General features: G+C 30.9%; 1 protein-coding gene across 1 annotated transcript; it reads right to left on the bottom strand.

The window, feature by feature from the left end:
* Positions 1-6,441: 6,441 nt before the first annotated feature.
* On the bottom strand, positions 6,442-9,437 carry LOC125577602 (ABC transporter G family member 14). Its single transcript, XM_048739061.1, has 5 exons — positions 9,109-9,437; positions 8,084-8,873; positions 7,834-7,989; positions 7,483-7,673; positions 6,442-7,393 (listed from the first exon to the last, which is right to left on the bottom strand). The coding sequence occupies exons 1-5, from the start codon at positions 9,268-9,270 to the stop codon at positions 6,743-6,745; spliced, it is 1,950 nt and encodes a 649-aa protein (XP_048595018.1). The 5' UTR covers positions 9,271-9,437; the 3' UTR covers positions 6,442-6,742.
* Between the last annotated feature and the right edge of the window lie 978 nt (positions 9,438-10,415).

Genomic DNA, 10,415 nt, shown 5'->3' with positions numbered 1-10,415 from the left:
AATATCAGTTAATTATTGTATTATATTTATTTTATAAATATTTATGTCTGTGCATGAGCACGGAAAAATCACCTAGTACACACTATTAGTCGGTAAGATAAGAATAAAATATTAATGCATTTCGAAATGACAACTTAATCTTTTTATTTATTTTTTATTAGTAGATTACATGGTAAAAATTGTTGAAATCTTGTATTTTCATTAATTGATGTAATAATATGCTTTCATATAACTTTATTTTTAATGTTTATATTAAATATGTATTGTAATGTTGTTTTGTATAATACTTTTCTTTATTGTTATTAATATATTTCTATTTTGCATAAGATAAAAATTATAAGGACTAAAATGATAACTATAAAAGTTGATTTACACCAAAAAAAAAAACTATAAAAGTTGATAAAATTATTTGAAAATAAATAATTGATAAGACTAGAAATATGGAATTTCAAATATAAAATTTTGAACAGTGAAGTTTTGAAGTTGCTTTCGAAGATGCCCTAAGGCATAGTCCTGTGTTATAAAATTATTGCATCTTGAAGTTGAAGTCTTAAAATATTTCTGTTTTTGATGTTAACTAGTTATATTCCGCTCTTTTTCTTCTACCTCTCAAACAGACTTTTATATACTATGCTATTTGTGTTTCAAAAAAAAAAAAAATTTATATATATATATACTATGCTATTTCTGTGAATAGTATACGACCTTTTTTTTGTTACTTCATATAGTATACGACTTTCTCACAACTTGTTAATCAAAATGGTGAATGACAAAGCATTTTCACCAAGTTGGTTGGTATCTGAAATGGTATGTCCTCATCCTCATTCTCTATAGTTAGTTAATGTGGTTCTCGTTAAGGCAGACAAGCTTGTGGTCAATTGAACCTAATTTTAAGTACACTAAAAACGGCAACTAGTGTTACTCTCTCTAATTATACTGAGGTAAATAACCATGATTAGATCATATGATCTCTTGCTTTCGTATGTAAACACTACAAACAAGGATGATGAGAGTATTTAGTCAGGAGTTGGTGAATGACTGACGTTTCTGGCTTTACTTGGGTTTTAAGATGGTTATTCTTGGTGATGACAATGACACTTTGACAAAGTAGATAGTGACATGGATTTCTCTTTGTGCTGTCTTTTTTTATTTTCTTGTCGCATCAGCTTCCACTTGACTAAAGTGAACCACGTTTCAATATGTAAGCATATCTTGTGGGCCTTGCCATCCAATGATGTGTTTATCTTCTCTTGATTCCTCTATGTTGTTCAGCCACACACTGTAGCCTCCCCACTTCTTTTGGTGTCATTATTTTGTAGCTAACGATGAGAAGTATAACAAAGCTATTTTAATTATTTGTCACATGTGTATGAAAGCGAAAGCTCATTCCTTTAGCTATCATTGCCATAACTATTACTGTTAAACAGTCTGCCTTCTTATTTTTTTAAATAATGGGTTGTAAGTTTGTAACTGATCGTGTTCTTATCTTTGTACTTGCTAGGGCCGAACATAATATCCGGACTCGAAACCCAAACTCAATCCAAAAAATATGGATCCGATTCCGATCCGATATATAAAATATATAAATATGACATTAAGTTAGAAAATATTGTATATCCAACATAATTAGATAACTAGATGATTTTCCAGTGTTCATGCACAAATATAAATATTTATCAAGAAATAAATTATAATAATTTATTAATATTTTATTTTAATTTTATATAATGTTGTAATTAAAATTGTAATTAATATGTATGATTTGTTCTAAATAATATTGTGTTATTTTAACTATACATATTATTTTGGATATACAATATCTCCTATGTTTGGTTATTATTTGAATATAATGGATAACATATATTTTCCGAGTCAACCTTAATAATTTTGTCCTACAGATTAAAATTTTGATTTTTTTTTTTTTTGCATTTTATTTTACTTGTCTTAGATCGTAAATATATTCAGTAATACTATTTATAATTTAATATATGCTTTTTTGAGAATTAAATAGTAAAAATAAACTAAAGTGTTAGATCCATTCAAAATTACATAAATGAATATAACAACAATAGTATTTTGAAACCTCATGCATGTATATATATATATATATATATATATATATATATATATATATATATATATATTTTACAAAAAGGAACTTAAGTGAAATAGTTGTTTAATATCTTTATCATATTATTTTAGAATTTCATATTTATTTATTGATATGTTGAGTCGTTCAATAATTTATATGTATAGAAGATATTATTATAAATAATAATATATTATTCTTCGTTAAGTTTTTGATTTTAGATAAAAGTATTGATTAGTTCAATTACTCATTTTGTGGGTATATTATATTACAAATTTTCTTTCAACTTAAAGTATAATTATTTTAATCTCATTCAGCCAAATCGAATTAACTGTATTAATTATATCAATTTGGTTCTTCATCTTAAAAGTGTAATAATTCATCCTAAAATTATATATGGAGAACATCTTTACTATTAAAAGAGAAACATTTTGAAAAATCTACTTATACAAGATTATTGCATTATTTCATTAGACTATATTGGTCTTACCTTAAATTTACACTAACAATATGTTCTCATATGTTTCTCTAACAATATTTACCTCAATCAGTAAAAACAAATATCAACATTAATTAAATATAACACTTCCTAATATTTACTCATATAATTTGGGTATCTAACAAACTAATTTTGTAATCAACCAAATTAATTATAAATTTGTCTATGTTATTTAATTAATCATCAATGTCACTTTACATATATAGATTTTCACGCCATCTCACATAAGGATTGTTCGATCCATCCATAATTACTTTTTGGTCATATTTTAGATTGATTTTTATAAAGATTATTTATAATGAAAATTTGTTATTTAAAAATTTAAAACAATTAAAACCATATAAATCAATACTATTAAATTAGTCAAAAATCTGACAAGTAAATCTTAAGTCTCACCAACTCAACAAATATAACTCTTATAAAATATAGACAAAATATAATAAGAGAGAGTAGACATATGCATTTGGGTCTTGGGATCGGATACATATTGGTTCTTTTCGGGTCCGGATTTTTTAGGTCCTATACATTTAAACCCAACTAGGTATTTCAAAATTTTTCAATATGTAATGGGTCCGGATATTTAAAACCCCAAAAAAGATTTGAAGTATCTGAAAACTCAAAAATACCCGAAAAACCAAACAAATACCAAAAATATTCAAATACCAACCACCACCAACCCCCCCCCCCTCCCCCCCCCCCCCCCCCCCCCCCCCCCCCCCGAATTTACGCAAAATTTGACAAATGAACCAAAAAATGCACTCAAACTTTTACCCTAATACCCAAAATATATTTTTTAAAAATTTTAAAATTTTATTCAAAACCCAAAACTATACCTAAACCGAACCCTAAAACGTTTTTAAAAAAATATTTGTAATTATAGGTACCTAATATGCACAAAAAATCTTCGAAATATTCAAATACCAAACCACCACCAACCCCCCCCCCCCCCCCCCCCCCCCCCCCCCCCCGAAATTTACGCGAAATTTGACAAATGAACCAAAAAATGCACTCAAACTTTTACCCTAATACCCAAAATATATTTTTTTAAAATTTTATTCAAAACCCAAAACTATACCTAAACCGAACCCTAAAACGTTTTTAAAAAAATATTTGTAATTATAGGTACCTAATATGCACAAAAAATCTTCGGTATTGTAGGTACCAGGTCGGGTCTCAAGCACGACCGATACCCGAACCATACTCAAACCGATACCTGCGGGTCTAAACAATACCGAATAGGTATTTTATCCTGGACCCGGATCCAAACCAAGCCTGTATTTTCAAGTCAATTTAGGATTGGTTCCTCGGGTCTGCGAGCCCTTAAAATAGTTACATAAGAGTGTACATACAAAATCTTAAAAAAAATAATTCAAAGATTATATAATTTTAAACATATTCACTTTTTCAGTATAATACGACTTTGTAACATAAATATATAATAATTTCAAAATACTTATTCATATTAAATTTTGTTTATACTCAAAAAAACCTGTGATTTCCAAGCGTGGATCAAAAGCTAGTATAATATTAAGATAAATACGAAGATAAAGTTAGCATTTTAGATGTTTTAAAAAATATTTTGGTATAAGTTAATTTCAAAAATAAAATTAGAAAAATGAATGTGATGACCGGTATTAAATTGCATAAAAACATAACCGATAAATTGTAAAATAGAAGATTATTTCTTTACTTTAATATTAAGATTATTTTTGTAAACTTTTTATTTTATGAAATCACATTACATGTAGATAATATTTTTTTGTTTTATTTTTTCTAAATGTTTTCTTTATTATACTTGTTATTTGGAAAATTAGAAAGGAACTTAAATTAAAAATAAAAATAAAAATTTTATTCATTAGTTATATCTTAGTTTATGTTATTTAAATTATTTTTTGAAATAATTTGAGATAGATATATATTAAAATAAATTAATTACTACTTTTAAAATATATATTATGTTGTGTTTGTATTTTAAAAGAAATATTATTTTTACTTTAAAATCAGGGTTATTTTGAGAACTTTCCTTTTTATGAATAACATTATATATAAAATCTATTTTTATTTTCAAAATTTAAAAATATTCTTTACTATAAGTTTATTTGAAAATATATAGAAAAAGATACCAAAATAAAAATGGAAAACTAAAATAAAATAGAATTTTTAATAATCGCAATTTGATATATTTGATTCATTAAGACCGCTGTAATTAATCGTCGTTACAATTAATATTAGTTCGACATGTAAGAAACTGACTTTTCAAATAATATTATAGAGATATTTGATATATGAAAATAATTCGAATACATCCTAAATTATATAATATAGTACCTTATTTAAATACTATATTTATTTAAACCAAACATGTTATATAGTTGTCAACTTGACATGTTATATATATGTTATGGTTATTTGAATTTCCGTTTATTTTTGTATATTTGTGTTAGTGTGGATATAAATGTAAGTTTGAGTGGAAAGTTTTGAAGATATGTCAACACAATAAATATTTTTAATAGTTAATATATAATTCAGATATTTGGTTATATCCAAAATACCTGAACCTTGAACTTACCAAACGAACTCGACCCAAATATGAAAAATCCAAACGTGTATTAGACCTCTAAACTAAAATACCCGTAAAGAAGGGACATCCTAACGCCCAGCACTAGTACTTGGTTTTGTGAAAAAGAAAGGATCGATGATCTATTTTTCCACGATAACTATTATATAACATTAGATCCCTACCGAACTATGATTTCGTGTCAGATCTCCACGATAACTTATTTCTCCACAAATCAGTAGTTTCAAATTCATTTGTCCATAATATATGGTTTAGTCGTTTTAATGTTAATTAATCATTTTTAAACCAGCTAAACCAAATAAAATCCTAATTTTTATTTATTAGCAAAAGAAAAAATTGATTCCCAAACAGTTGTGTTTCAAAAAAAAAAAAAAAAGATTCCCAAACAAAAAAGATTCATCATCAATCATTTATCCCCGGTCATGGGATTGTAGCCATCGTTAATGGTAAGTAAAGGAATCTCTTTCATATGCCTTAGAGCTTCAAAACTTCACTCCTTGCGCCATCAGATCCAACAGAATAAACGGACGCGGCGGCCATCTTAAACAGAGGTCTTTTGTGGACAATCTCTCATCCACGAATGCCATTGTCAGGTTGCTCATCACAGCCGTTAAAGCTGCAGTCGCTGCCGCGGAAACTCCAACTCCCATGGCTGAGACGTTTCCTTGCTTTGGCTCCATTGACAATCTAACTTCTCTCTTCTTCTTCCCCGAGGCAAACCTGAGCAACAATTATCAAAACTGACAACTCTGAAACCAGTAACTACCTAATTGAGATATTCGTCAAGCATTTTAGAGAAGCTAAAGAGAGTAGTGAAGATTACTTGGGGAAAGATACGTAAGGTTGATTGAGATCGAAGAGAATGGATCTTTTTTTGGTTTGGGAATCAATTTTCTTTTTTCTTTTGTTGATGAATCATTTTTTAAGATAAAAATTGGGATTTTATTTGGTTTAGCTGGTTTAAAAATGGTTAATTAACATTAAACCGATTAAGCTATAGATTATGTGCAATTAAGTTTCGAACTATTGATTCGTGGAGAAATAAGTTTAAAACTTTAAATTCGGGGAAATATGGCATTAGATAATAGTTTGTTGGAGATCTGATGCTATATAATAGTTTTCGTAGGGAAATAACAAAGAAAGTCACGGTCAGGTATGTTTGCTTATGTCCTGTCGTTGTTTGTCTAATTATCAGCAACTTATTTTAATCCTTATCTTATGCATACATCTCATTGTTTTCACCAGTTGTTGCACTTGCAGGTGACTAGTAAGGTATAAAGAATGAACCGAAAGTTTTAAGGAACCCCACAGATAAAACAGAAGAGAAGTTTTTGTCACATACATTATTAATTATCTCACTATTTTATTCTCAACTTAGGAATATCATCATCATCTAAGCCTAAAACAAAACAAAAAAGTCGCCGGATATATATAGCTCGGATACTCAAGTAAAATCGACCAGAACTCTGTCGACTTTTTTTTTTATCTTTATCTAATACTAATATACTTCCTTGGTTGCACTGATGGAAAGTTTCGTTGGAGATTCTTATCTAGTTGTTTCTTCTGGCTGCATCTTTTACCTCAACTTCACTCGGTGAAGTGCCATGTAGGCTATGAGCCTGTAACCCACCAGCATCACTCCCATAACAAAAACATCTATCCATAAGTTATTCAGCCCCATGGCTTTGATTCCTGGGAAATCTCCAACTCTGCACCAGACCCCTTCTGAACACTCGTAGTAGTCATCATCAGTGTATTGAATACCCAAAAGCAGCTTGTAGCAGTAGTAGCTATAGCTTAAGTATTTTAGCCATACAATGAAGGGAGGGATTTGTTGCACGTAGTACCCTCCAGCTATGAGAAAGACTAGTGTAGTAACGGATGCTAACGTTGTGGCTTGCTTGATGTTCATTAGGAGAGCACCGAATGCTAAGCCAAGACCTTGAGCAACGAGGACGGAATAGAGAACAACCAGTAGTGAGAGGATAAATGTGGTGGGGTCAGGTTTGAGCCCACCCATCCAGTAAATTATGAACACAAAAGCAGTTGGAAGTGCGAGTTCCAAGGGCAGGTCTCCAACGTTTCTAGCCATGAAATAGGATGAAAGACGGTACATTCCGGAAGACCGCTCCTTGATTAGCATTCTTTTCTCTTGTGGAAATGTGAAAACCGCGTTGTATAGCGGGTAGAATCCCCAAAAGACCGAGAAGAAAAAGAGCAAAGCAGTCTGCAATATGTAGAATATATTATTGTTAGAACACTAATTAATGACTGACAATCCAAGATGATCATTGCAGCCAATAAGAGGATCCTCACTCTATCTTGGAGGTGAGACTTTGGAGTATGCCACCATAGAAGGCCACCAAGAAAAGCCACGCTGATGACTTGGAAAATCCTAAGCTTGTTAAAAGATTCGAATCTCCTCTCTCTGACCCCTCTTTGGAGTAATACAGTGAACTGGTACCACCAACTTGTGCACCATTGTTCTGATGACTTGATATTTTTGGCTGCGCCATTTAAAGCGCAGTTAACGTCAGATTTTCAACAGTGATATTATGACATAATTAAACAAGAAACAGAGTTTAATTAAACAAGAAATTAAATCCCTTTTAATTCATCTTTCATTTTTGACCAAAAAAAAAATACTTCAGAAAGCAAAAAAACTACCAGCAGATTTGGTGTACTCAAAGCTATGGGAATCCGCATTGCAGAGTTCAGCTTTCAGTTTGGTAGAAATGTTCTTCTCATAAGCTGAAATAAGTGATTCTTTCACAGTCTTCTGTTCTTGTTCTGAGGTCTCCTTTTGAGAATCAGGTGGGATTCCTGCAGTTTTACCAAGTTTTGATGAATTAGAAAGACCTTTTTTTTTTCTTTAACAATTATTCCATCATATAGAAGCTTTAAGAGAAAGGTTTACCATTAGCAAGGTCAAGTAAAAGGTCAGCTGGATTAACTGTCATGGAAGTAGAGAATCCAACGGAACTGAAATATTCCAAAGCAGAAGATGCAGGGCCATAGTAGAGAGGGCTACCTTCAGACAACAAAACCACCTTGTCAAACATATGGTATATGCGGCTTGATGGCTGATGAATGGTGGTGACCACTGTTCTTCCTCCAGATGCCAACCTTTTGATTGTGGTCACTATGCGGTGAGCAGTGGTGGAATCAAGACCTGAAGTGGGTTCATCCAGAAGTAGCAAGCTAGGATTGATCAGCATTTCTTGACCAATACTAACCCTTTTCTTCTCACCTCCTGATATTCCTCTGAACAGTGGTCCTCCTATCATGCTGTTTGTACATCGATTCAATCCTAGTTCAGCGATAACACGGTCAACATGCTCAGCCTTCTCGTCTCTTGTCAAACTGCTTGGTAGACGTAGAAGTGCAGTGAAGAAGAGAGTCTCCCAAACGGTGAGATGAGGGTACAGGACATCATCCTGGGCAACAAAACCTGTTCTGCGCTTGATGCAGCCAGAGAAAGGCTGACCGTTGTAGATGACTTTCCCAGAGAAAGTTTTGGAGAGGCGGCCACCAAGAGCTGAGAGAAGAGTGGTTTTGCCACTTCCTGATGGACCTAACATAGCTAGAATCTCTCCTGGACAGACCATACCCGTTATTCCATTAAGAATCGTCTTCTCTTTGCAGCTCCATGATCCTAAACACTGACCCGTATGCTCTATCTTAACCTTGTACTCAACCTCCTCAAACTGTTCAACCATATCAATGAAAAACGCTGTTAGGAATAGACATCCCGCCTTGTAATCAACTACCACGCTAAAGAAAGAAGAGAAAGTCATATTCTTATGAGATTTATTTTTGCAGGCAAAACTAAAAGCTCAGCAGAAAATTGAAACAAGAAGTGAACAAAATGGTTTTTATTTTCTTTTCTCTTATACTGGAGGAGATAGAGATAGAGAAAGAGAGAGTGAGACACACACAAACCTTGAGAGTTATGGGGTACATGGAGAGCTGGAGACCAGGCTGTGAAGTGGCTACGGGGAAGGCTAGTACAGGCTTGCCCTGTGTTTCTGACATATCTGTCAAACCTTGCACCGTGGCTTCCCCATTTTCTTCAGGCCTTGGTGCTATGCAATTTGGAGGCATGATGGATCCTGAACAAATTTCTTTACTAGTTCTTGTAGTTGTCGCCGTTGTGATTCTTATGAAAAGTTCTTAAGAGTTGTAACGGTACCAAAGTAAAGAAAGCTTAAAGGCTAGTACTGCCTTTGGTAAGTTTCTTCTTGACCTCCCTCAAAGGGAACCCATGTGAGCACATAAATATATAGTAGTGTGAAAAACACCCTCACACACCTAAGAACAGAAAGATTGAGAGAGAGAGACATTAAAAAAAAAAAAAAAAGAGACTTTCTTTACGATGTTGGCCGATCAATCGTCTCTGGTGGGTTCCCACCTCCTCCTCTCTCTCTCTCTCAGTTTAATTTATTCTAAAACTAATCCCTTATATATTAATTGAAGAACATTTGAAAAGATATAACCTCAATTTTGTATTAATTAAAAGAGGCCCCAATGCATAGGTGGCACTCAATTAGGTAGTCAATTACATTCAATTGAAAAATAAGTAGGTCCACATTCGATTTTTATATGTTGTTAGATACATAAGTTGGTCAAACTATATGATATAATGATATGATATGCTATTTGCTTTCCATAAATAAAACCTACGGAATTACCATAAATGACTAATATATATATATGATAATTAATGATTTTAATAATAAAGATTTGATAACAATTTATATCTCCTCCATCATTTTTTGTTTAATTTTATATTATTAAAATAAATTAAACAATCAAATTAGCTATAAAAGTAAAATTTAGATTTTTTCGTATATGTTATATTTTGAATTTTTAAAAACGACAATAAATGACTAAAACTATTAAAATTATTATGTTAAAAATTAATGATCAATGGTTTAACATTTTTATTATAAGAAGATACACATGATTTTAAAACCATATGAGTAAAAAATATCATTTAATAATAAAATAAATATATATATATATATATATATATATATATATATATATATATATTAAACACTATATACCATAAGATTACATAAATATTTTAATATTAAAACTTTCAATGAATTTGCAAGAACATTGGTAAATTATAAACTTATTAAAGATTTCAGATTGAAAATTTTGTTATCGATGATTTAAATATTTTGTTATTAAACGATAAGAATGATCATAGAACCGTATGATTATAAATTCTTATTTAATAA

The sequence above is a fragment of the Brassica napus genome, chromosome A9 (assembly GCF_020379485.1).
Source record: "Brassica napus cultivar Da-Ae chromosome A9, Da-Ae, whole genome shotgun sequence".
Classification (NCBI taxonomy): Eukaryota; Viridiplantae; Streptophyta; class Magnoliopsida; order Brassicales; family Brassicaceae; genus Brassica; species Brassica napus.
Note: the sequence above shows the minus strand (reverse complement) of the source record. Positions and strands in the feature narration are given on the sequence as shown.

What these genes read in the sequence shown, in the direction of transcription:
- LOC125577602 (XM_048739061.1), bottom strand. Translation starts at nt 9,270, where the DNA reads ATGCCTCCAAATTGCATAGCACCAAGGCCTGAAGAAAATGGGGAAGCC. An exon ending in TGAGTACACCAAATCTGCTG is followed by an intron (nt 7,674 to 7,833) that starts GTAGTTTTTTTG and finishes TAAATGGCGCAG; the next exon opens with CCAAAAATATCAAGTCATCA. An exon ending in AGTCTCACCTCCAAGATAGA is followed by an intron (nt 7,394 to 7,482) that starts GTGAGGATCCTC and finishes TACATATTGCAG; the next exon opens with ACTGCTTTGCTCTTTTTCTT.